Source organism: Balaenoptera borealis (genome assembly GCF_965194805.1).
Source record: "Balaenoptera borealis genome assembly, chromosome: 21".
Taxonomy (NCBI): domain Eukaryota; kingdom Metazoa; phylum Chordata; class Mammalia; order Artiodactyla; family Balaenopteridae; genus Balaenoptera; species Balaenoptera borealis.
Genome location: NC_138880.1, coordinates 25,366,169 through 25,393,217, shown reverse-complemented (window position 1 = coordinate 25,393,217; position 27,049 = coordinate 25,366,169). Strand labels below are relative to the sequence as shown.

The window sequence follows — 27,049 nt, the reverse complement described above, 5'->3', positions numbered from 1 at the left end:
ATACTTACCTGAAAGTTTATCAAATGTGAAATAACACCGAGAAGTATTGGGCAGTAGTTCATCCCAGTGAAACAAACTAAATTGTGGCAACGGCAAAGTGTGTTACTTTTTTTTTTTAACAGTAGGATGCAGACATTTTAATATAATACATGTTTTCTAATTGTTTTCGGGGGGGGGGTAAGCACAGCAGGAATCAAGGTTTAAGCAAGAATGGCTTGGCTGGGTTGCCGAATGATGTTATTAGTATACCATAACACAAATTTTGGCCATGCTAATGGGCCAGTACAGACCAGTCCAAAACAAAGCACCTCGTTCACTCAGTGGTGTGAGAGATTAGTTTTAGCCAGGTCTCATCTTTTTCACAGCATTCAGAAGTACAACCTTAAGATTACCCACTAGGATATCACATCTCACCTGGAACAGGAGAAGCTTGCCTTGTGTGATCACTTCCTGATCAATGGAGTGGGGCTGAACACAGGACCAGGAGGCAGGGGCTTCCCTTTGTTACGGGCGAAGCCTAGTTTCCTTCCTGGGTGTAAACGAGGAAGACCTAGAAAGATACAGTAAGCGAGTTCATCTTGGGTGACTCCGTTCCCCAGCTCCTGCGCCCTCTGGTAGCTCCTTCCCAGGAGTTCTCTCTAGAGTTTCTAGTAGTTAAAAGTTTCTGCCCAGATGCTCCAAGTACAAATACAACCCCTTCTAAGGCCCTCGCCCGAGATGGCAGGTCCAGTCCCCGCCGCGAAGCTGTTCCAAGCCTGACCCTCCGTCCTTCCTCTCCAGGACCACCCTCCTCCATCTTCGAGATTGACCGCAGCTGCCCCGACGGCCTGGAGAACCAAAGGCCGCCCCCAACCTCCAGGGCAGCTGCTACACTAACCGCGCAGCGCCAGCTCCGCGTCGTAGAGAATCTCAATTCACCTGACTCCCTTACCGGTCTGCGCACCCAGGAGGGGAGGCGGACGTTGTTCCAAACCCCCTGAAAGCCCTTGCTGTGCGCTGCGTCCCGCGCAAGGTGGGGAAGTCTTTACAAATTAGTTGGCAGGATTAAGCGAATTCACACCAAAAGGTGAATGATCTCCGGGTCTTCCTCCGGTTTTTTTTTGTTTTTGTTTTTGTTTTTGTTTTTTCACTCTAAAAGCAGCTGCTTAGTAACCCAGAGGAATATGAATGGGGGACGGTGGTGTAGACCTGGCTGGAGAGGAGTCTGGAGACTGGGAGGCTCCCTCCCAGACCGAGGGGCTCGGGGCACAAACGCTGTGTGTCCGGGCCCTGCCAGGCCTGCGGCTCGTGGCACCGTCCAGCCCGGAGCCCGACGTCCGGACCCTCCTCAGGGCCGACCAGGGCGTAGTAGCTGCTGAATAAATAAATACTTGTGGAAGGAGAGAAAGTCCACGTTCCTCCCCGGACACATCCAGGGGCTAGGAAAGCCTGGCCGCCGGGCCGCCGCGTTTTCCTGCCGGCGGGCTCGCCCACACCTTCTGGGCCTCGGCGGGGCTCCGGGTGGGGGACTTCCCGAGGCGCGGGCGGACGGAAGGGGCTGGCTCCCGGGCGCGTGCACGTCCAGCGCGGGGCCCCCGGGTGGAGCGCCCCAGGCCCGCGCGCGGCGGACGACGACGACGCCCGCGGCGGGGGGTTGTGGGGGGAGGGGGTGCAGTGGCTTCTCCGAGTCTGGCCCGAGCTTCCCCCCCGCAGCGGGGCACCGGGGCAGGCGTGTCGCGGCGCCCTCGGACCGCGGGATCCGCCTTCGCTTTCCGCCGCGAGGCTGAGGTCACGGAGGGCCGGGCGCCCTGCAGAGGCCCCGGGGGCGACACCGCCCCGGACGCGCCACTGACGCGCTTTCGAGCGCTGGCTCTGCTTTTCACACTTTCCCACCGCCCGGAACGCCCCGGGGTCCGAGGGGGCGCGGGGGAGCCTTTGTGCCTTCTCGGTTTGCTGGGACCTTGTCTTCCGAAGAGAGCCTCCCCACCCCTTTCCTCTCGAAAGTCTTGTGGTTTCCCTAGAAGTCGGAAGGCGGTGGAGAGGGCTGAGGAGACTTCTCTTTAGCCGCCTTTCCCGTCCCGAAACTCTAAAACCCCAAGTGTTCGGCCGTAGAGAGATATTTGGGGTCAAGGGGAAGCAGCGAGCAGCGCATTCCTTCTCCGTCTTCCCTCCCACCTGGCCCGCAGCTCCCTTCCGCCCCTGACTCCGGCCGGCGCCCCGGCAGGCGCAGCGGGCCGCGGGAGCGGCAGGGTTAAGCCCTGGAATGTGGCGGCGAGGAATGTGCATGCAGATGAGCCGAGCGAGGGGAGGAGCGGGTGGGGGCGGGCCCCGGGCGGGGCGCATGCTAATCGCATGCAAATGAGGAGACCCGTCGCCGCCGCGGCCGCCGCTCCGCGGAGCTTCCCGGATCCGAGCCCAGACGGCGGCGGCTCGGGCAGCCTGGGCGCCGCGACCCTCGGCGGCCACAGGGGGACGGGGAGGAGGAGGAGGAGGAAGAGGCGGAGGCAGCGGCGGCGATCGCGAGGAGGAGGAGGAGGAGGAGGAGGGTTCGCTCGCCTGCTCCGACGCAGACATGGTGGACTGATCCCCGGCGGGGCCGAGAGCAGGGTTTCCTGAGGCGCCCCCGCGCGTGGCCCCGCCGCGCCCCGCGCCCCGCGCCCCGCAGCCCCTCGCCGGCGCCCGGGTCGGGCCGGGCAGTCGCGTTCCCGCCGCGTCCCGCGCCCGGTCCCTATGGAGGCGCCGCTCGCCGGCGAGGCCGCCGACCATGCCTAGGAGGGCCGGGAGCGGGCAGCTGCCGCTACCCCGGGGCTGGGAGGAGGCCAGGGACTACGACGGCAAGGTCTTCTACATCGACCACAACACCCGGAGGACCAGCTGGATCGACCCCCGGGACAGGTGGGCTGCCGGGCCGCGGGTGGGCGCGGGGACCCGCCTCGGAAGCGCGGCGGCGGCTGTTGTCCGGGAGACCTGGCCGAGCGGCGGCGCCCGCGGCGCGGGGGGCGTGGGGCGTCACCGGCCCGGGGTGCCGGGAGGGGTCCCGGGAAGGAGGCGCGGGACCGTCTGCCCGAGCCGGGGCTGCGTCAGCCGGCCAGGCACCCTGGAGCGGGCCGGTTGCAGCCGCCCCTTCCAGGGCCCTCTTGGCCACCCGCTCTGCGACGGCCCTGGGACCTTTAGACACTCTGGGCGCAGAGGGAAGGGTGGAATTGACGCCCTGGGCGGTCACAGTGTCCAGTTCACGGACCCAGAGGGGCCCCCTGAGCCCTGCTCCGAGCTCGCCTCCGCCTGAAGTTGGCCAGCAAGAGGCTGGAGGGTCCATTCGGCCTGGGAGGCGGGGCCCGGCCCTGGGCCTCCTGGAGGAGGAGGCCTAAGTGCCAGGCGGGGCCAGCCAGCCGTCCAGGCCACCTGTGGCATCTCTCTGGCCGTCCTTGGCTCCCATCCTTGCCTGCACGTTCTTGACGGGGCGCACTATGGTCGGGCCGGAGGCCCTGGGCCTGGGGGGGCCCCGGGCACCCTTCCTCGCTGGGCTCTGGTGGTGGGTGTACCTGACTTTGCCCCCCAGAGTTTAGAGACGCTTGTTTGGGGGTTTACTGCTTAGTGTTTATCTTCACCTGAAAACTTGAACTGACTCTCAGATCTTGAAAAGGCAGATGCTGTATTGAAGTAAGAAGTGGTAAGATGAACAGTGGAACCGAACCTTGGTTATTGAGGAACGCTGACTTGAGCTTAGCGTGGTTTCTTGTAGTTTTCAACACACTTTTTATTCCTGCTCAGAAGTGAAGAGGAGAAACATAACAATATCATCATCTAAGGAGTTCAGGAAGTGAAGTTTAGCTGAATGTTCACAAATGTTGTTTCTCTTTTCCATCTTTCTTTTTACCCTGAAAAGGAAAATTTCTTATAGTTAGAATTATTGGAAGAACAAGAGGAGATATTCCTAATTGTAAATTTGTAAACTATTAAGGAGGTATTCCTATTTATAAATTTAAATAGTATACCATTAGGGATAATTCCAAATTTTGGATGTTTATCATTTCTGAAATTTCTTTCCACCTTTTTATGGAATGTGGCCTTAGGGGTTTATAACCTTTTTAGGTGCTTCTCCTATTAAACATTCCCCCTTTTCTCAATTTGAAGCTGAAATAGTTTCATACTTTATGTTCTCAGTTACTTTTATCCTAAGAATATTGTTTTTGAATGCTACTAAAGAGCAGTTATAAGAAAGTCACAAGTGACATTATAAATTTATGGAACAATCCTTGATAAATTATCCATGAAGGTATCGGTTTAGGTTTCCCTCTTGAAATGAGAAAAGGCACCTGTGCTGAGGTCCTGTCTTGCTCTAGCCTGGCTGCGTGTTGCTGACCTGATGAAAGTTATGACAAGCATCACGCCTTCACAGTCTCTCCAGATGTATTAGTTGTTGTCATAAACTTCACACTCCAAGCCAGTTATTGCACTTTGAAACTACTTAACAGATAGTAAATTTCAGTGATGATGGTGTGCACCCAACAGTGGCTTTTAAGGCACCTGTATAAATATTTGACTTTTACAGTTGTATGGTAATTCTTTCTGCTTTCTGATACTTGGAGTTTCAGGTTATTGAAACTGCAATGCATTCTTGAAATATTTAGGCATTTTAGATTCTCTTTTACTTCAATTTACATGTTTTATTAATATCATCTCATTTGTGTTTACCAGCAAGGATTACAAGACTGTGTAATGCCTGGGTAAAGCAAATAGAAAGTGAAGTAAAATTATATGGCTTGGCTTATCTTTATCACTACCTCTTAAACAAGTTAAGCATGTCTTTTATTTAAAATTGTTAATGGATTAACAATTATCATGAACTCTGTTTTTAGGAAACTGGGTAACCAATTCATTTGATGGGGACAAACAGCTTTGACTAAGGTGATTTGTTATCATCCCAGTTTGCCTTGAAGATGTTGGATCTTTAAGTATTTATAAATTTGACTGGTTATACATATTTCTGGATCTCAGTATTAGAGCTTTAAAAGACATTCTGTGAGATGAGTCAACATTGACATAGTTTAAATTTGGTTGTGTTTTATTTTAGGGCAGTGAAGTGTCTATAAGTCTTGCTAACTAGTGTAAGAGATGGTGGAAGAGGATATTTGGAGGAACTATTACCTCTAGGCAATTTTGTTACACACTTATTACCAAACATATGGGCAGAGAGGTGTTGCACAGGCCAATTGGAATGTGCCCCTTCTTTTACAGGATCAAATTACAAATCCTGAAAAAAAAGTGACTTGATAAACTGTGGGTCTGCAGTACTTTTGAACTTTTAAATCCATTTCATTAAGATGGTCATGATGATTTACCCAGTCATATTTATGTTAAGAAAGATAATTTTGTGTTTTTCATGGTCTATCAGAATTTGTGAGGTATTTCTGATTGTATAGGTAATTATGCAGATGTCATGGGGGAAGGCTGGGAGATTTCACAAGAACATAATTTTATTCAATAAGTAGTGATTTTAGAATATTGAAGTATTATTTTAAAATGCTTTTAAGCTTTTGGAGGTCCATTACATGATGCAGACTCTGCTGCAATGTGATCAGAGCTTTCCTTGCTCCACCTTTATTGGCTGAGAAAGCTTAGATGAGTGTCTGAACCCCTCTAAAGCTCCATTTTTCAACTCTAAAATGAAGATCATACCACCAACCCCATGGAGATGTTTGGGGGCCCCTAACTAGGGCCTCACCAAAGAGTAGTAGTTGTAGTGTTGTCATTCCAATTTAGGAACTGGCGGATAGTTCCGGTTACCCCTGGAAATAGTAGAGGTACTGCACACATTTTCTCAGTGTTTTCGGTGTGACAGCCACCCTGCTAAGCTCTTTAACTGTGATCTCATTTTATTCTCCCAGAAGCCCTATGAGGTAGGTGCTGTTATTATCTTCCAGTTACAGATGGGGAAATGGAGTCGCAGGGAGACTGCCATTGTAGTTAAACGTGGAGCCAGGATTCGAAGCCAGAGAGTCTGACTCTGGAGCCTGTATCCTTTGTCATTCCTCTAGTCTTCCTGGACATCTGGGCATGCTCAGGGGTCTCTGGATGGAGGAGAACCTCTTCGCCCAGGGTTGACTTTTCAGGCTGATTGACCAGTCTTTTTTTTTTAATTTTTTACTTTTATGCAATTTTTTTTTCATTTTATACAATTTTCAAAGGTTGCTTTCCATTTACAGTTATTACAAAATATTGGCTCTATTCCCCATGTTGTACAATACATCTTTGAGCCTATCTTACACCCAGTAGTTTGTACCTCCCACTCCCCACCCCTGTGTTACCCCTGCCCCCCGCCACTGGTAACCACTAGTTTGTTCTCGGTATCTGCGAGTCTGCTTCTTTTATGTTATATTCACTAGTTTGTTGAATTTTTTAAATTCCACATAAAAGTGATATCATACAGTATTTGTGTTTCTCTGCCTGACTTACTTCACTTAGCATAATACCCTCCAAGTCCATCCATGTTGCCACAAATGGCAAAATTTTGTTCTTTTTTATTGCTGAGTAGTATTCCATTGTATATCACATACTGTATGCCACAGCTCCTTCATCTATTCATCTGTTGATGGATACTTAGGTGGTTTCCATTTGGCCAGTCTTTCTTGGTCTTCAGAGGTTCCTGTCAACTAGGTAGGAAGCTGTGATCCCTGGGCCACGTAGGGTGAACGCCTTGGGGGTGTGGGTTGGGGACCCATCGAGCTGACCCCATTGAACCACGGTACTATTCCACGTAGAACTTGGAAGTTCAGCGCACTCTTGAGCACATTAGAAGTTCAGTTTGGGGCTCTGTATCAACCTGCAGAGATTACAGTTTTACTGTAACAGTCTTGACTTTGCCCTTCCTCTCCCCCCCGCCCCCGCTCAGTCCTGGGGAAAGCTCCTCATCTGTGACTCCTTGGCAACCCTCCTCACCCCAGGTAGGCCAACTGTTATTTTGCAGGTCTGCTCCCTCGCTCACCTCTTATTTTGCTCACCATGGGCACCCTTTGACCGCACCAAATGGTGTTTATGGTGGGCCATAGATCATGGCCAAATGGCCTGGTGCTTTAAAAAAAAACTCTATTCAATGTGGGAGAAAAAGGTGGGATGATGGATTTATTTGCCTCTTGGAGGAGTAGGTGGCTAAGGTGGGCAGGGCTCAGAGACAGGATGAGTGGTTTTACGAACTCCCAGTGGAATTCTGTTTGCTTTCCGTCCTCGGATTGGACGTTACCCAGGGATACAATAACTTTGTCTAGTTGAACTTAAAAGAGTTACCACCACACAAAGCGACTTTACATTAAAAAGGGCTGATAGGCCGTAATCTCTGGTTTATGGCTTGGATCAGATGTTGAGCAACCTGTACTTTCTAATTGAAGGGAAGAAATCCTGGGGGCTGGGGCTGGGGGACAGTGGGGAGGAAGAGGATGTCAGCTGGGTGTCACCAGTGTCTGAGTTAACTGGCTCTCCACGCCCAGTTTGTGGCACCTGGTTAGGCTGTATGCAGCTCTCTGCTGTCTTTCTTTCAAAGTCAAAGCAAGTAATTTTGCTAAACCTACTTACTGCTGGAGTGTGAATTCTTCAAAACACCTAATTGCTTATTCCTGCTCTCTGTATCCTTTGTATCTGCTTATTCCTGCTCTCTGTATCCTTTGTATCTGGTAGATGTTAAATGAATGTTGGTTAGGTCAGTTGATACAGAAAGTTCCTGAAGTTAATGAAAGAACACTACTAGTTGAGCTACTCTTGTTTCCAATTTCTTACTGTTGGGTTTTCATAACTATAGCCATAACCACCAACAACCAGAGACAATTGATTTTCCAGTTAGATTAAAAATAATGAGAGAATTAAGCTGCTGCATTTTGACTAACAGTATAAATATGTGAATTACTTATAAGAGCAGAGAACACAAAATCAGCCCCAATAGTCTTCATCACAACCGCCCTTGTCATAGATGGCTGGGAGTCGTCCCTCTCCAGGCTCCGTCCAAGTCTGGGTGCCAAGTGGTTACTATGATTTGAGTGATTATGGTATTTGAAGTGTGGAGAGGTTCTTAAAAGAAGGTTTTTTAAAAAAATCACCATGGGAAGCCCTAATTTAAACTGAACTATGCTGTCTTCCAAAAATTCCCGACAGAATATTTCTTGTTTTCAGCAGCTTGCTGTGATGTTAGCTGGAGTGAGCGGTGGTTGCCTGGTCCGTGACTGAGGTTTCTTCTCTGACTTTACTAGTCCATAGTTTGCACCTTAATTTTGTTGGAACTCTCAGGACAATAATTGCGTTGTCAAGAAAGACTATTATTTATAAATCAGTAATTTTTTCTTTTTTTGTTTTAGCAGCAAATCACTAAGTTGTGAGCTACATAATCAGCCACAGTGACATGTGGCCTTCAAGCAAGCCAGGATTTCAGTTTCCTGTGGGCAAGCCCTGGTGGGCTGGCAAAAGTGTAGAAGCCGTCCTGCAGCCTGAGCAGGCCCTGTGCTGCCTGCCTCTGGGGCCTGGAGATGTTGCCTTGTGGCTGGCACTTGCTCAGTTTTTCGGAGTAGTTGTCTGTAGGAAAATGATGCCACCACTCTAGAGGAGTGTGACCAGCCTCATTTTGCCGATGGGAGTTACCGAAACGGTAGGAAACAGTGTTAGCCCTAATGAAGTGTAACTTCCTTGAGATAGGGCCCTAGTCTTGTGTATGCTCTGGTCCTATGAACTTGACTGGTTGAACTGATTTCTTGTTAGAATTTTGGACTAATTTCTTCATCCATTCCTTTTTTTAAAATTTATTTTGTGTTTATTTATTTTTGGCTGCGTTGGGTCTTCATTGCTGTGTGTGGGCTTCCTCTAGTTGCAGGGAGCGGGGGCTACTCTTCGTTGCGGTGCACGGGCTTCTCATGGCGGTGGCTTCTCTTGTTGCAGAGCACGGGCTCTAGGCGCGCAGGCTTCAGTAGTTGTGGCACAGGGGCTCAGTAGTTGTGGCTCGCGGGCTCTAGAGCGCAGGCTCAGTAGTCGTGACGCACGGGCTTAGTTGCTCCGCAGCATGTGGGATCTTCCCAGACCAGGGCTCGAACCCGTGTCCCCTGCATTGGCAGGCGGATTCTCAACCACTGTGCCACCAGGGGAGCCCTCTTCATCCATTTCTGAAGCTCCTGTTACTGGAAAAATCACCACAGAAGTATAAAGAGTAGGAAAGGGATTTTTAAAGGCACAGTGTGTGTATAAGTTGTGGGTTAAAAATGATTTCCCAAATATATAGCTTCAGAATGTTTTCAGTGTCTTCAGTGGCTTTTTTCCCCAGTTATTTATTTTTTATTGAGATAAAAACATCACATAAAATTAGCCATTTTAAAGTGTAGAATACAGGGTTTTTTTTGGTATATTCACAGTGTTGTGCAACCATGATCATTATGTAATTCCTGAACATTTTTATTACCCCCAAAAGAAACCCTGTACCCATTAAGAGCTCACTCCCCATCCTTCCCCCACGCCTGCTGCCTTTGGCAACCCCTAATGTACTTTCTGTCTCTCTGTTTTTGTCTCTATGTTTCTGCCTATACTGGACATTTCATATAAATGGAATAATACAATATGTTTCCTTTTGTGTCTGGCTTCTTAATGACATTTAGCATAATGTTTTCAGGGTTCATTCATGCTGTAGCATGTACCAGTATTTCATTCCTTTTTATGACTTTGAATAATAAGTTGTATGGCTATACCACACTTTGTGTATCCATTCATCGGCTGTTAGACATTTGTGTTTATTCTACTTTTTGGCTATTATGAATAATACTGCCATGAACATTTATGTATAATTTTTATATGAAAATATGTCTTCAGTTCTCTTGGATAAAATACCGAGAAGTGGAGTTGCTGGGTCATATGTTGATTCTATGTTTAACTTTTTGAGGAACTGCCAAACTCTTCCACAGTGGCTGCACCATTTACATCCCCAGCAGCAGTGTATGAGTGTATGAGTGTGTGAGTGTGTGAGTGTATGAGTGTGTGAGTGTGTGAGTGTATGAGTGTATGAGTGTTCCAGCTTCTCCACACCCTCACCAACACTTGCTCTTTTCTTTTCTTTTCTTTTCTTTTCTTTTTTTAGCATTTCTGGTGGGATGAGCTAGTATCTTACTGTGGTTTTGATTTGCATTTCCTGCAGTGTTTTGATAGCCTCAGTATGACCCAAGTTTTCCTCCTTTATTCTAGCCTTTTAGCCTTTGCCACTCTACCCACCTTTTTTGTGTCTCCTAATAGGTAAAGGAAGAAGAGTTAGGGTGAATTAAAAGTAGAATCTACTGGCAAAGTACATATTAATTTTTGTCTTCATTTCAAATATAATATATTTTAAGAAGCATACATGTGAATCACATAGATAATGAATCATAATGTGTGTGTGTCTGTATACAGCCAGCTTATTCAAGATCATTTGCTGTTTAAAAGCTTTAAACTAGTAATATATAGTAAGAATTAAAATCATTTTTATTAATTAATTTTTTTTGTTTTTAAAAAGCAGTTGGAGGAAACCTAACAAACATAGCCTCAGCCAGGTGATCAAGGTAAATGTCAACAGTGATAAGTCGTGTTGATATACCGTTGATATGATGTGATGACCACTTTTTCTTTGCAATCTTTCTCCCAAAAAACTATCAAAACCCCAGTCTAATCATGAGAAAAACACCCACTAAATCTCAATAGAGGGCATTTCACAAACTGTCTGACTAGTATTCCTTAAAACTGACGTGGTCATCAAAACCAAGGAATGTCTGAGAAACTGTCACAGCCAGGAGCCTAAGGAGACAGGATGAATAAATGCAAGAGGGTGTCCTGATGGGGTCCTGGGACAGAAAAAGGACATTATGTAAAAGATAAGGAAATCTACATCTTAGTTAATGACAATGTATCAATGTTGGTTCATTAATTTTAATAAATGTACCATTGCAATAGGGGAAACGGAGGGTGGGATGTATGGAAACTGTATTAACTGCTTGCTTTCTGTAAATCTAAAACTGTTCTAAAAAAATTAGTTTACTTTAAAAAAAATTACAGAAATACACACAAAACAGTTGGAAGTGTTTTTCTTTAGTCAAAGTGGCCATACTATATAATTATGGTGTTTTGGTATACTTGAAAAGCAGGGGTGGGCTAACTATGGCCCAAGGGCCAAATCCCAGCCTGCAGTCTTCTTTTTGTGTAGCCCTCCAGCTAAGAATGGGTCTTACATCATTAAAGGGTTGTAAAACAAACAAATAAAAACAAAGAAGAATATGTGTCCAAGATTGTATGTGACCCATAAAGCCTTAAATATTTACTCTCTGGCCCTTTCCAGAACCGCTGATGTAAAATGAGATGATAAAGTCTTTGAAATATTTTATTCAAACATTTAAAAGAAATATTAGTCTTATATGATAAAATGGCATGTTGATCAGTGATCATTGATTATAGCTTTCAAAAATAACTTGGACTCTAGGCACTGTTGTATAAAAATAAATCAGACATGGATGCCGAGTTGGAGGCGTTGCTTTGCTTCTCTTATTACTTTTCTTCTAATGACATGCAGCATGTTACTTAAAGTTTTCCAAACCCATTCTTCTCTGACGTAACTGGAATTATACATAGGGACAGGAGAGAAACAGGCAAAAAACTCCACAAACTTTTGGAAGTACCGTAGTTGTTTGTTTACAGTTTACTCTTGGCAGTATAAATATAACAGTGATCTGTTTTGATCGTTGGAAACACTGACTTTCTTGGGACGTATTGATAGTATTTATAAAATCATACAGTTGGTGATGATGATCAAATAGAAAATAATTCCATGTACTATCTTTACAAAGCTGGTGCCTGTCACAGTTACAGGTGTTCCAAAGATGCCATGAGGGGCTAAAACTGTTTCGCACTGCAAATAATTTTTCCTATACTATTAACCCTGATGTCAGTCAAGAAATCATGGTTCTGAGAAGACAGCAGTGAGTAGCGTTGAGAACGGAGCTCACTGGGAAGTAGACCAGGAGCAGAGTAACCGAGCTAAGCTCTGGGAGCTGTTGCTTTACTCCTGTAACATGGGAGGAGCTACAGTGGTCCCAGTAGAGAATTTGCACAGAGGTGTACATTTAACCTGCTTTGATCTCACTGGGGGTGGAGGTAGGAGATTTAGTTTTGAAGAAATGTAGACATTATTTTGACTTAATAGTGACTTTTAGCTAAATAAGTCTCCCTGGTATTATATTTCTGGAAAAATGAGTGTGTTGGGATTTAGCAGGTGGAGAGGCTTTCCTCAGTGCCACTGGTGCCTCTCTGCTCGTGCTGTTTTCTCTCGGGCTCAAACTTGAGTAGTGACAATTCACGTTGTAGGAAAGGTTGACCTAGAGAGATTTGTGCTATAAACTCCTGAGGAAGATTCTGACTTAGTGAGCGACCGTGGAATTACTTTACTTATACTGCTCCGTTTTATGCAGGAGGGTAATTTTATTAAGTGGCACTGATATTCAGTAAAGCTTAAAGCGTGGTAGAAAATGTTTACTCTCAAAACTTTGAAGAGCACACAGTTTCATTTAGGACCAAACTTTACTTTGCAGTTTTCTTAGTGTTTTGGTTTTAAACAGAGATAAATTCAAATGCCAGTCTTTTTTTTTTCTTTGAAATTATGACAATGAAGGAATGTGTGGAATCCGTATTGTACGTGGTATCCCTGGGGTGTCAGTTTTGCCACCTTCTAGGTCCAGGTTTGCTCATTTTTGGCTGGTCAGTAATACTCTCTACACTTTATTCTTTCCCTTTTTGCTGATTTTCAGGGTGTTTGAACTTGTTAGAAACAGATCATTAACTTACTCCCCTCATTGCCTCCCCTCCCCCTTTTCTGCTAAGTGACACAGCTAGTGACAGCTCTCAGAGGACAGTATGTCTCTAAACCGGTATTTAACTTGGCTGAATGTTTAACATAACATTAATGCCCTGTTTTGCTATTGCAGCTCCAAAGACTACAAAGCTAACTTGATTGTCTAATACCCCTTCAGTCCTTTTCCCCTCTAAAGGTGTGCCTTTAATAGAGTGTATGTGGATACATTCTTGAGAGATTTCCTGATGTCTCATATGTAAGGAGCATCCGTGTGTCTGCAGCAGTAATGTTCTCATAAACTGATTTCAAGTCAGTTGGGGGTGGAGACCTGCTTTGCGTGTGTACCTTTCCTTTGTGCCCCCTGCTTTGCCTGCCTGACCCCCCCGGGACACTTAGGAACAGTGCAGAGCCCATACACACGGAAATGAAATGCAAGTTTTTGAAGGACCCTTGCCTTCTTCCAGCAGCTTCCACAATCTGTCCCCAGCCTACTCTTACTGACTTGGCCTCCTAATCATCCACTCACTCATTCATTCGTTCAGCCATTCATCAAACATTTATTGAAAACTCTATGTGCCAAGTACATGTATCTTAGGGACATAGCAATGAATAAAATCTTCAAGGTCTCTACTTTGATGGATTTTATATTCTAGTTTGGGGGAGACAGATTATAGAGGCAGTACTGAATGTGTCTTGATGAAAATAACCAAGGTGCAGTGATAATGCTGTCAGTGGGAGCTACTTTGAGTGCAGTGGTCAGGCCTTTCTGAGGAGCTGACATTTAGCTGAGCCATGAGGATAAGAAAGCACCATCCACGTGAAGATCTGGGGGAAGAGTCCAGGCAGAGGAACAGGTTAGGTTCCTAGCCGTGCTCTGTCCGGTATTCGATGTGATAGCTGCTAGAAGTATGTGGCTATTTAAATTAATCAAAATTAAATAAAGTTAAACATTTAGTTCCTCAGTCTCACTAGCCACATGTTAAGTGCTCAATAGCCACGTGTGCAGATATAGAGCATTTCTGTCGATACAGGAAGTTCTGTCGGACTGCACTGTCCCAAAGCGCTAGGGAGGTTGGTATGTTCAAGGGAGCTGGTGGGACTACAGTGCAGAGATGGGGGTGGGGCAGTGGGAGGGCTTACGACAGGAGGCAGAGAGGTCAAAAAGGCGTCTGATCATGTACGCCTTGTAGACCATCAACATTTTAAGGGCATCCGGGAGCCACTGGAGAGTTCTCAGTTGAATGGAGGAATGATGGGACGTGTGTGTGTGTGTGTTTGTGTAAATATGTTCTTACCCATTTTTCAAAAAAGAGATCATTGCTCTGCGGAGAAGGAATCATAGCAGCTATTGCAGTGCTATAATCTAAATGAGAAACAATCAGATCTTGAACTGGAATGATGGCTTTGGCAATGGATTGGGGATATGTGTTTTAGGTGAAAGTGAAAGAACTGACTCATGCTTTAGATATGTGAGGCATAAGGAAAAGAGAGGGATGAAGGATTTAGTGATTTACGGATGGGAAAAAGACCAAGGAAGGAATACGGTTGGTTGGTATCCAGTTGCATCAGCGACCCAGAGTTCTGTTGCAGATTTATAGGTCTGAGATGCCTATTAAGACATGCACGTGGAGATATCTGATGGGCAGCTGGATATAGAGTCTGGAGTTTGGGAGACAGCTAAATTTGGGTATACGTAGATAGTATTTTTAAATTGTGGGATGGGATGAGACTCTTGGGAGAGAAGAAGAGGAAGAGGTCCCAGGACTGAGCCCTGAAACATGCCAGTATTTTTGGGGGAGTGAAACCTTGTTCCAGCTAAGATGGTGTATTTGTTCTCCCTGGAACATACTTTATACTTTCCACCACTGTGCTAAAGATGATGATGATAATGATATATGCACGATTTGTTGAGCCTTCATATATGTCATTTCAGGCTCCATGATGGCAGGTCCTGTGTCTGTCTTGTTCACTGTTGTATTTCAGTGTTTAGTTCTGTGCAAGCTCTTAATAAATACTTACTGAATAGATGAAACCTTTGACAGGAACCATTAGCACCCCCATTTTAGGAAACTGAGCTTAATAGGTAAAGTGGCTTGTCTCAGGGCACAAAGCTGTTAAGCAGAGGTGGCAGGACTCACCTATGTCTGTCTGACTTCAAAGCTGTGCTTTTCGCTGTGTGTGACCTCCAGGTACTACTCAGAAGAGCCCTTGGCCTTGGGTTTGGGGTTGGAGGTCACAGCTACCCTTGAGGACTTAATTTCAACACTTGAAGCTTTCCTCGACAGCTCAGCCCCAGATCAGCTCTTCCAGATTCTTTAATAGAACTCTCTCTTTTTTCATTGATTTAAATCCTAATGGGCAATCTGTTGTCTGAGATTTCCTTGGTTTCACAAGTGTGTAAATTACAGACCTTGATTGGAATTCTATTTTACCTTGACTCTTGTAGTTGAGCTTAAGTCTTGAGGGGAAAAATCATCTCCTTCTGTAAATTGCCTTGTTAGAGTTTGCTTTACGCTACTTAGATTTGTATTCAGGCTCTGGCCTTGGTAAAAGGGAAGTGATAGAAACTTAGTGAGAGTATGGTATATTTTTGTTTGATTTATTTATGCTGTGAAACTTACCTGGAAGAATATAAGCACTTCACTAAAATGGTGGTTATAAAGGAATCTTTAAACTTGTACATTCCTTATCCCTGTCACAAGCTACCCTTTTTTTGTATTTGTGATAGCTGAACAATATACTCTGTAACTGCTGCTCTTTGGGAATCTAGTATTCTTACATTTCTACTTTTGACTCCATTTGAGATCCAAGTTTGTGAATTTTAATTAAATGCTCAGATTATGCATGTGAAAAATCTTTTGTTCCTGTGTTGCTATGAGCAACAGTTGTTAAAGTTAATCTTCCTTTTTAAAGGAATTGTGGGCAAATAAATACATGAATTTGAACAGGTTAAAAAAGGTCATCATTTAATGTTGTGAATGTTCTGCCTATCAAATAAATTGTTACTATGACCATAATGATCATGGTGAAGGGAAGAATGCGGTAGAAGTGAATAATCATCCGACACTTTGACAAAACATTCCTAAAATACTATTCAAATGAGGAAAGACTACAGGCTGCAGCCGAGTAGCCAAGCGTTGAGTCGTCCGACTGGACTGCCTTTACTATTGTGGCCGAAAAGAAGCCGTGTGTAGTGGTTTGCATAGAAAACCCATGATTTATCTGAAATTTCCCAACTTTCTTTTTTTTAAAAGCTCTGTCTCTCGTCCTCCCCTCACCACACTTTATCTCCTTCCTAAAGGCTTCTTTTGTCCTGATAGTATTTGTTTCATTGCTCTCCACCCTACTTCAGCCTCAATTTTCCTGACTCCTGGTGACTGCTTGCTGTTTGACTCTGTTGTGTGATTGTCGATTATACTCCTCTCTGCTGGTTAAACGAGCAGTGTTTACCTAAATTAGCAGCGGTAGTGAAGGCACACGTTGGCCCATCTGAAGGCAAGTCCAGAGCCGGCCCGGCAGTGGAGGCTGCTGGATGGGTTTCCCTGAGTTCACTCTCCAGAAGGGCGCTAGGAATCGGGCTGGACTGCGGAAGTCAGCTCCCCAGTCAGAGGCACGAGGGCTGGGAACGGGCCGGTTTAGGGATTTATAGTGATAATGTAATTAATTCTCCATTGGAGAATGCAGGACTCAGTGAAGAGACGCCCTTTGTCTTCATGCTGCATTCTCGCCTCTTCCCCAGCTCACTCTTGAGAACAAACCCTGAAGCACGAGCCCTTTACACAGTTTGCAGGCACAAGACATAACTTTCTTCTGTAAGATTTCAGAAGAACCTGCGGAGCCTCTGCACCTTCAGGAGGGGATCGGGCGCCGCCTCCCAGACATCTCTATGTCGCCATCTGTGCCCTTTTGTTTTAAGATTTTTTTTTTTTTGATGTGGACCATTTTTAAAGCCTTTATTGAATTTGTTACAATATTGCTTCTGTTTTATGTTTTGGTTTTTTGGCCACAAGGCATGTGGGATCTTAGCTCCCCAACCAGGGATCGAACCCACACCCCCTGCATTGTAAGGCGAAGTCTTAACCACTGGACCGCCAGGTAAGTCGCCCGTGCACCTTTGCATGTTAGGAAACAGTGATTTCTCTTTTTGAAACAAAAGTCTTATTTTAATTTTGAAAATTTAAATTAGATTTTTATATTTTTAATATGTCAGTTTTAAAAGCACAGATATGTTAGGATGTTAATTCTAAAAGATATTCTGGGATAAGAGTGAGAACTTAAATGAGCATGTAATATTTGAGATGGGTATTCACTTAACTCATTAAGGAAGGTTTTTATATGTAAATCATGGAAAACCATGCCTCTTGTATACGAGGCTCATTTCCTTTCCACTATTGTCAATTTTTGTTCAGAGTTCCATATTTAACCCAGAAATTCAGATATTCATTCATAGTGATAATTATATAGTTCTTAAGCAGTCCATTCAAGGAACTTGCATTTGTTTGTTGAAGCGTTTTAAAGAAAGTCACAACAGAAATAGAAGTCGCCTAAACCTCTGGTTTCATCATGATATCAGAAGTAATGTCCTAGTAATGGAGGTAAAGTTACCTTTGCAAGTATAGAAAGGACACTTTTAGTACTTTAAAATTAAATCCTTCTAAGTTAGTTAATAATTTGGGGATTTAAAAAAAACCCAGGAAAGCTGGCTTTCCTTTTCTGGTCTTGAAGAGTCCCATTTGTTGAAAAACTAGTTATTTTAGAATTTTCAAGGTCACAGGGTCAGCTGCCTGAAGGGTTGTGTGTATGTACGTGTACATATGTAAATTTTATTGAAAAACACCTTTATTCATGTTAAATAATCATGACGCATAGAATATAATACTATGAATTGATAAAGAAATATGGGTACTGAGACACAAAGATCTCTACTATGATTCCATTTGAGTTAAAACACACACACCCTCAGGCTTCCCTGGTGGCACAGTGGTTAAGAATCCACCTGTCAATGCAGGGGACAGGGGTTCCATCCCTGGTCCGGGAAGATCCCACATGCCGCGGAGCAACTAAGCCCGTGAGCCACAGCTACTGAGCCCACGCACCACAACTACTGAGCCTGTGCTCTAGAGCCCGAGAGCCACAACTACTGAGCCCAAGTGCCATAGCTACTGGAACCCGCGTGCCTAGAGCCCGTGCTCCGCAATAAGAGAAACCACCGCAATGAGAAGCCCGCACACCGCAACGAAGAGTAGCCCCCTGCTTGCCACAACTAGAGAAAGCCCGCGCGCAGCAATGAAGACCCAACACAGCCAAAAAAATTTAAAAATAAATAAATAAATAAAAACACACACCCTCATAAACTCCTACATTCTAACGTTTGTTAAAGTAGGATGGTTTTGAACAAGGAAACTAAGTTGCTGCAGTTGTCAGAGCTCCTGTAGTCATCCCACATGTATTATCTCAGCTAATTCTTACTACAGCACCTCGAGGTAGACATGTCCATGTTCTTTAGTGTTGGCCTCCTAACTTCATTTGCTTGTTTATTCATTTGTACGAAATATTCTACTACCTGCCCCATCTTTGCAGTTTTTCTTGGGCTCTGCAGCTCTATTACTGTGGTCCTCAGTCTTTAGGGGTAAAATGAAACCTTCTTTCCCCATCCTACTGAAAGGTAGAAGATGCCTCATTATTTCAGCAAGAACAGAATCAATCAGCAATGTTTTTCCTTTAAATGATTAACTTTTTTCTATTAGTTTTGAATAGGTAATACATGTACATGTTACCAAATTCAAGAGCAAGAAGATAGTCAGTGAAAAGTAAATCTCCCTCCCACCCCTATTGACTCCCCATTCCTCTCCTCAAAGAGAGATATCTATCACCAGTTTCTTGTATATTCTTTTAGAGCTGTTCTCTGCATCTACGGACCTACACATGCATACGCATACTTCTACATATACTTTAGCTTTTAATTTTTTGACACAATTGTAATACTATTTTGCACCTTGATTTCTCTCCTTGTAGTATGTCTTGGAGATTGTTCTATTCCGTTGCATATAACCTGCCTCTTAACATACTGTTTTGTGAGTATACTGCACATTTTGGAACCATTTCCTCATTGATGAACATTTAAGTTCCTCTCAGTTTTTATTCTTCTGTTACAAATGGGTTTCACTGATACTAACATGTATAAGTCTCTTTAATGCAAATGAATTCAAGATATATGCATTTACAATTTTGATTGGTTGCTTCAGCTTGCTCTCCATGGGGGGTGTACCTGTTTCTACTCCCCACAACCTATGAATTAGTGCCTGTTTCCCACACCTTTGCCAAGCATTATGTTTCAAAGCATTTGGTATTTTTCACTGATAAGAGAAATGCAAATTTAAAAATAGCATTTTAAAATTTGGAACACTTTTTCACTTTTTTATTTTATTTTTAAAATTTTATTTTATTATTATTATTAGCCGTGCCACTCAGCTTGCGGGATCTTAGTTCCCCGACCAGGGATCAAACCTGGGCCCACAGCACTGAAAGCTATGAGTCCTAACCACTGGTCCGCCAGGGAATTCCCATTTGTTTGTTTGTTTATTTATGGCCACACCGCATAGCTTGCAGGATCTCAGTTCCCTTACCAGGGATTGAACCCAGGCCATGGCAGTGAAAGCCCTGAATCCTAACCACTAGGCCACCAGGGAACTTCACTTTTTAAAAAGCCACCTATTTTTCCTTTTTTGTGGACTAAGTCTTCCTATTCTTTACTTTTTTTTTGTTGAATAGTTGCTATTTTTATTACTTATTTATAAACATTATATATTAAGCAGATTACAAAATCAGTGGGGAAGAATGGATTATTCAAGAGATGGTGCTGGTACAACAGGTCATCTATATTAAAAAATAAAATTCAGGTCCCTATGTTTTCCCATACACAAAAATTTGTAGATTGATCAATGTGGAAAATCACCATGGAAAAACAGATTTTTAGCTATTAGAAAATTATAGGTAGGTGGGCATCTGTATGACATAGTAGTCAGGACTAAGAAGTCCAAGCTGTTTAGGAAAAGACTGATACATTTGACTACAGAAAGACTCTGACATAACATACGGCATAAGTGAAATCAAAAGACAAAAAAAGGGAGACAAGGTTGCACATAACTAATTAAAAATTAGTATCCTGAATGAATAAAGGTCTGTAATTCAGTAAGTAAAAGAGAATACACAAGAAAAGGGACCAAAAATTACAGCCAGTTCTAAGAAGAAGAAAACAGAATGGTTAATGAATGTACAGCAGAATCTCACTTTCACTAGTAATAAGGGACATGCAGAGGAAAACTCCAGTGAAACACCAACTCATTGTCATCAGATTTACTAAAATTAATAAGCTTGATAACACTCAGATGTGGAGAGGATGTGGGGAAATAGCTTTCATCACTGCTGATATAAGTGTGAATTGATAATACTACTAAGATAGCAACTGGCAATGTATGTCAGTTTAAACATTTGCATTCCTATAAGCCCAGGATGCTACTTAGTATATCCGAGAGAAACTCTTGCACTATGTACAAGCAAGTTCATTGTAGCATAATTTATAAAAGCAGAAAATTGTTAACAATCCAGATGTCCATCAATAGGGGTCTGTATTAAACAACTTTCATGATTTAGTCATATAATGGAATGCTATACAGCAGTTAAAATAAATGAACTAGAATCTTCCTACATATATCAGCATAGATAAATCTTGATGATAGGGTTTAGAGAAACAAGGCAAGTTTCAGAAGTATATGTATGGTATAGCATTCATGTTAAATTTTTTAAAAACCTGCAAAACTAGAGTGTGTAGCATTTAGGGATACATATGTATGTGGTCAAGATTTAAAAACAGGAATGGTCGGGACTTCCCTGGTGGGCTAGTGGTTAAGCATCCGCCTTCCAATGCAGGGGACTTGGATTTGGTCCCTGGTGGGGGAACTAAGATCGCACGGGACAACTAAACCCGCTCACTGCAACTACTGAGCCCGTGTGCTCTGGAGCCCACATGCCACAACTAGAGAGAAGCCCATGAGCTGCAAAGAAGAGCCTGGGCACTGCACCGAAGATCCCTCGTGCCACAACTAAGAGGGATTTATTTGGCTGTGCCAACACAGCCATGTAAATAAATAAATAAAATTAAAAAATGAAATGAAATGAAATGAAAACAGGAATGGTCTACCCTGACATCAGGATAGTAATTGCCTCTAGGGAAGGAAAGGTGTAAGGGGGTCTGTCCTGAAAGGTGTCTATAATTCTTTATATTTTTAAATCTGAAGGCAAGAATGGTAAAATATCATTCCCTAAATCTTGGTATTGTAGACATGGATGTTCATTTGTGTTTTTTGTTGTTGTTGTTGTTATATATTAAACACACATATTGAATTTTTTCATATGCCTTTTTACCATGTAGAGATAATTTGTACTTTAAGCTATTAATATAATGAATTTTATTAATAGATTTCCTAATTTTGAATTTTGGTATAAAGCCCACTTGGTCATTTAAAAAAAAATGTATTGCTGTATTCTCTTTGCTAGTATTAGGATTTTTACATTAATATTCATGAGAGTAGTCTAATTTTCTAATTTTTTTGTTCTCCTCTTTTGATGCTCCCTTGATCAGATTTTGTTCTAATGTTATGCTGACTTCCTGAAAAGAATTTGGAAGCTTTCACCATTTTCCATGGAACAGTTCAACTATCATTGAAATTGTGTGTTCCTTGCAGTTTGGTAGCGTTCACATTCATGACTTATTTGATCTCGTACTTTTTCTGGAGGATTAGTTCTTGGATAACTGTTTTGGTATCTATGTGACTGATTAGATTTTTCCCTGTCTTCAGGGATCAGTTTGGTATTTATATTTTCCTGGAAAATCATCAGTGTTTTCCAATTTATTGGACAAGATAATCCCTTAACATTCTTTTCCTTTCTACTGTATCTCTGGTTGTTTTCCTGTTCTCATTTATTACCTAGTGTATTTGTACTTTTTCATTTTTTTCTTTTCAGTTTAGGTTACCTAATTGCTCAGCTTTTTGTGTATTTCTTTTTAAAGTAACCAACCTGAGTTTATTGTTATTAATTATTTTTCCAATTCAGTACTTTATGCTTTTTATCTTTATTCCTTCCTTCCTTCAGCTTTTTCATTTTTTGTAACTTCTTGAGATTGTTTAATTTATTTTCATTATTACTTATTTAGTAGTATTAGCAGTTAACGCTATGGATGTTCTTTTTCTCTGATGGGGTTCAGGCACACACCTGAACCTATCATATTCTTCCACGACCGTCAACTCTTCATCAAAGTTAGTATAAAAATAACGGGTCTAACTGTTTCTTTGGATCTTCATTTCCTTATGAAGGCTCCCATGTCACATAAAACTTATTAACTAAATTTTGTGTGCTCTTCTCCTGTTAATCTGTCTCTGTCAGTTTAAGTTTTAGACCCTACCAGGGACCCTAAGCGAGTTGAGGAAAACTTTGTCCTCCCCTACAGATTACAGATCCCTGCTGTCGTTGTATTCGAGCTTCTGAAATGTTATGATTTCATGGTTATTTTGTACTTAATCATCAGCATTCAGTTTGAATTCCTCATTACGTCAGAATTTAGAATCTATGGTAGCTCAAACCTCTCCACAAAAGCTTAAAAATTACTAGACGCACTAAATTTTTCTGATGCAGCGTGTGGCCAAAGAAGTCATCCCAAGTGTGGGAAGTGTCCCCAGTGCTACACCCCCGCCAAGGTGAGCCTGACGGTCCTCAGAGGAGCTGAGAAGCCACCATCTTGGCCGTTCAGTGGTTCAGATAGCTTGTGTCCACTGCAGACCAGAACTGGGTGAGGACCAGTTATTGTTCTGGATTGCGTGAGAGATGATTCCGGTGCTGCTCTTCCAGGGTGACGTGTGCAGTAGTGAAGACTTGCTCCTGGGAGCTTGCTCCTACGTCTAATCCTCTGGAATCCTATTATGGCAGAAAAGGGCATCAGGTGCAGTGACCTTGACGCCCTTCCCAACCCCACAGGCATCCTGGGGCTCCTCTAAATATCCAGTACCTGCCTCAAAATATGACTTGGTGGGTGATATGTGATGTTCTTTCTACCCACTCTTGTCATTTTCAAGGCAGATAAACCTAGACATTTCTTAGGAATAGCAGAGAAACTGTTGTAGATGAAATGGAAGCAGTTTCTTTAGAACTTTGTAGGATTTACATATTACTGTATTTTCAGGTCAAAGGATAGTTTAGCTTTTACATCAAACCTGGTTGCATGAATGCGAAAAATAACTGTGGTTTGGAAAGTCTTCCATGGTTTATGTATGCACACACTAGTTTACTTTTATTTATGTGTGAGAATGGAAAAAGAATTGTGAGAAGGAAGCAGAATGCTGTACCAAAATTCTCTATTATGTTCTACACTCTAAGATTTGTTGCATTTTGAATTAGGTGCAGGGTTGAGTGTGTGCCTATTTTTAGTATTTCAGGTCTTTATTGCTCTACACTTAGTGGCTTAAATGGGTGCTGACTTGACTAACACAAGGAGTTGTGTGACTCCCATGCTTACTTCACATTGGACTTCCTTTGTAGTATGATACCATGTTTTTCTAGCCAGAGCGTTTTTTTCAATGTCTGTGTTATGTTTCAGGCTCTCTACTCTCTCCACTTGGAATTCTTGTATCCCTCTTCCTTATAAGCCACGTCCTGTGGATTTGTTAAGAGATAGTTTAAGTTTTCAGTCTCCTGAAATACATCTTTTAATTCTTCGTTCTGTCTCGGATACTTAGTATACGCCAGTTGTGGAAATTCTGCCTCTTCTGTTGAAGACTGGTTCAGGAGTGGACATGTGGCCTATTCTGGCCCGTGAGCGGTGAGGGGAAGTCCGCCTGAGGCTAGGAGACGCCTGGAGAAGGGGACAGTTTTTCCTGTTCTCCTCGATGTTGTTTTGCCTGGATGTGTTGCCTGGAGCCATGGTCCCCGTCTTGCTGCCAGCCTAAGAATGAAGCCAGCACGGAGGATGGCGGAGTAGAGATGGACTGAGACGAGGTCCTTAGTGACATTGTTGAGCCACTGAAACCATCAACCCTAGAGTCCCCAGCCATCCTTGTGTGAGGTGGGATGATAGCTTTTCTTATTGTTTAACCAGCTTCAGACCAAAAGCTTTCACTTGCAGCAGAAGCCTCACCCCTGCCCCTCTGTGCAGTGTTGTGGTTCTGGAATGTAGGCTTTGGAATCTGATGGAATCAGAATGCTGGTTCTTCTGTTTACTTGGTAGCTTTGTGATCTCGTGCAATGGTGATATTGACTATGACTTAGAGAGGGCTTAACTTTGTTTTGGTGCCAACATAATTATATCAGTTAATCCTTTTATATTACCATTTCATAGATGAAGAAAACTGAGGTTGAGAGCAATTGAGCTTGTGAGTGAGTAGGGCCTGAAACAAAACAGATCTATCTATTTGACCCAGTTTCTCAGAGCCTCATTGTTTAATGTGAAAAATGGCGATATTATGTATAATGCCAAGCTTGTAGGATTGTTGGGAGGATTAAATGAGATAATTTAGAGCATTGTAATACAGGGCCTGTTACATAGACATCATTCAATAAATAGCTGCTATTATTATTACTGCTATTGCTCTTATCACATTCCCTGTTGTGTGCCCGTCACTTAGTTTGGTGGGCATGTTTTGGGCTCTTGATAAGTATTTGCTGACTCATGAATGATTCAATGATAAATTTCACCAATTCTGTCAATTATAGCGTTCAGGCACATCATGCCTCATCATGCGTGCCATTTGACTGCTTCCCTGAGATCTCTGGCCTTTCCTGTGATGTTAATTTCATGTTCCTTGAGAGTAGGGAGCAAATACCACTTGGTTCAGTGCCATGACTGAAGTTTTTAAAAAATCTAATACTTGGCATACTAAGAAGTGTTTTTCAAGAAGTTTCTGTTTGGAACTTTTATTCATTATCACCATTTTCATAGGAATTAGAAGTTTTGTAAACTATCACACTATTACCAGTTTTGGGGGCCAGATTAATAGAATGAAGAGAATTTACTTATGGATCACTCCTTAAGTTCCTATTTTCCTTGTATAACACTTCATGTCAGAGAAACTAAAAACATTCTTTATAAACATTTCCTTCATTAATCAGATTTTCACTGAGGCATGAAAAGAATTATAGTGTCTCCGTCCGTCTCATGAGTTTGTCAGTAACTTCTTTTGCTTCTTTTTTTTTTTTTTTTTTAATTTATTTATTTATTTTTGGCTGTGTTGGGTCTTCGTTTCTGTGCAAGGGCTTTCTCTAGTTGCGGCGAGCGGGGGCCACTCTTAATCGCGGTGCGCGGGCCTCTCACTGTCGCGGCCTCTCTTGTTGCGGAGCACAGGCTCCAGACGTGCAGGCTCAGTAGTTGTGGCTCACGGGCCTAGTTGCTCCGCGGCATGTGGGATCTTCCCAGACCAGGGCTCGAACCCGTGTCCCCTGCATTGGCAGGCAGATTCTCAACCACTGCACCACCAGGAAAGCCCTCTTTTGCTTCTTGAGAGACACCTGAAATCAGAATTCTAGTCTGAATTTCTGACTTCTAGCTTATTCTTTTCTTATTCACTACCCCAAACTTTCTCTCAAAAATTATACATATGGGACTTCCCTGGTGGCGCAGTGCTTAAGAATCCGCCTGCCAATGCAGAGGACATGGGTTCGATCCCTGGTCTGGGAAGATCCCACATGCCATGGGGCAACTAAGCCCGTGCGCCACAACTACTGAGCCTGCACTCTAGAGTCTGTGAGCCACAACTACTGAGCCCATGCGCCTCAACTACTGAAGCCCGCACACCTAGAGCCTGTGCTCTGCAACAAGAGAAGCCCCCGCTCGTCACAACTAGAGAAAGCCTACGCACAGCAACGAAGACCCAGCGCAGCCAAAAAAAAAAAAAAACAGAAATTATACATATGTGTTTCTTCTAAGACAACACACTGGAACAGTGGCCATTCCATTCTGTCTGCCCTCTCTGCATAAGAAGATCATGGTACAGGTGCGTGAGACCTTGCAGGGCTAGATTAAGATAAATGTGGCTGGAACAGCCCAGTAAACTCAGTTTCTTTATTTTAATCCATTGCTTTATTGTTGTAGCAGTCTATTTTTTCCCCCTAAGTTACAGTTCTATACCGTATAACTCTGCTATATTTGTATTACCTGTGGAAAGGGAAGGCATTTTGTGTGTAGGCTTAATAAATTCACAAATGCTTTTCAGGCCTGGTTTTGTTTTATTCTGTTTTTAGGTATTTTATGAGGAATATATATGCATTTTTATGAGGAATTAGCTCTGATTTGCTAATGATGATGGGCGGTGGTAATATATGACTGTCTTTTATTCTCTAACTATGCTGAAGACCTACGGCAACACTGGTGGTGTTCAAGGAGATCATGGGTCCTTTTGGTCTTAGGGTTCACGACTGAAAATGACTTGTGAGCCCTTGAAATACCTTAATATTTCTCTTCTTTCTTTTAACTGCCCACCTTGTTGAAGTAGTTCTTCCACACTCAACATTCAACCAATATTTATTGGGCATATGCTCAGTAAGTGATGTGAATGATGGCTGACTACTTTTTGTTTAATGCCCTCTGATCTCGTTTTCCGGTCCATTGCTTTACTACAGTCTGACTTTTCAAAAGTAAACAGTGGTCTTCTTAATAAATCCAGTGGGGTGGCAATCAGGGTCCATTCAGGAAAACAGGCTAGTCTCTGTATTCTAAGGGATAAAGGGTCTAACGTGAAATCTGCTGCTTCCTCACCTGAGAGAAGCGTGAGGAGAAGCAGCTCCTGCGGTTGCGGAGGCTGGCAGGTCTGGGCCTGAGCCCAGGGGGCGGAGCTGGGAGCTGGCCTGGGCAGGCTGCGGTTCCGCCGGGCTCCCGCAGTGGCCCTTCTGCCCTGCGGGGAGGGGGTAGTTCTCAGGATCTGGGGCAGGGAGCCGCTGTCAGCCTCGTCCGGGGTTCTGCCCTCTGCTTCACTTGTGTCTCCTCTTGTGGCAGACTCACCAGGAGCCACGCTGGCCAGGGGCTCTGAGGAGTGGTCCCTGGCCTCTGCCGGGTCCCTGAGGGTGGGGTGACACGGGGAAGGCGGCACAGGGGGCCCTCACCCACCCCCCTTCTTTCCCGGGCTTGCTTTCACGGTGACACTGTCACGTCCTTCACCTGCTTGAGGCGCTTCAGCCATGGCTCCCATGAGAGTTTTT

The 27,049-nt window shown here is 43.7% G+C and overlaps 2 protein-coding genes across 14 annotated transcripts in view; one reads left to right on the top strand and one right to left on the bottom strand.

Moving 5' to 3' along the window:
• Nucleotides 1–2,269, bottom strand: part of LOC309619735 (uncharacterized protein) — a 329,240-nt gene extending 326,971 nt beyond the window's left edge. For 10 of the 11 annotated variants that reach the window (XM_082375350.1, XM_082375346.1, XM_082375351.1 and 7 more), the window contains exons 1-2: nucleotides 932–2,269; nucleotides 415–550 (exon numbers count right to left, since the gene is read on the bottom strand). In XM_082375350.1, the coding sequence (XP_082231476.1) occupies nucleotides 1,132–2,265 (1,134 nt within the window). In that variant the 5' untranslated portion in view covers nucleotides 2,266–2,269 and the 3' untranslated portion in view covers nucleotides 415–550; nucleotides 932–1,131. Of the gene's footprint in view, nucleotides 1–8; nucleotides 77–414; nucleotides 551–931 lie in introns of all 11 variants that reach the window. The other variant, XM_082375353.1, reaches the window with a different exon arrangement.
• Nucleotides 2,270–2,360: 91 nt separating this feature from the next.
• Nucleotides 2,361–27,049, top strand: part of WWC2 (WW and C2 domain containing 2) — a 163,060-nt gene continuing 138,371 nt past the window's right edge. The window contains exon 1 of one of the 3 annotated variants that reach the window (XM_082375186.1): nucleotides 2,361–2,874. In XM_082375186.1, the coding sequence (XP_082231312.1) occupies nucleotides 2,744–2,874 (131 nt within the window). In that variant the 5' untranslated portion in view covers nucleotides 2,361–2,743. The remainder of the gene's footprint in view (nucleotides 2,875–27,049) is intronic. The other 2 variants (XM_082375188.1, XM_082375187.1) reach the window with 2 other exon arrangements.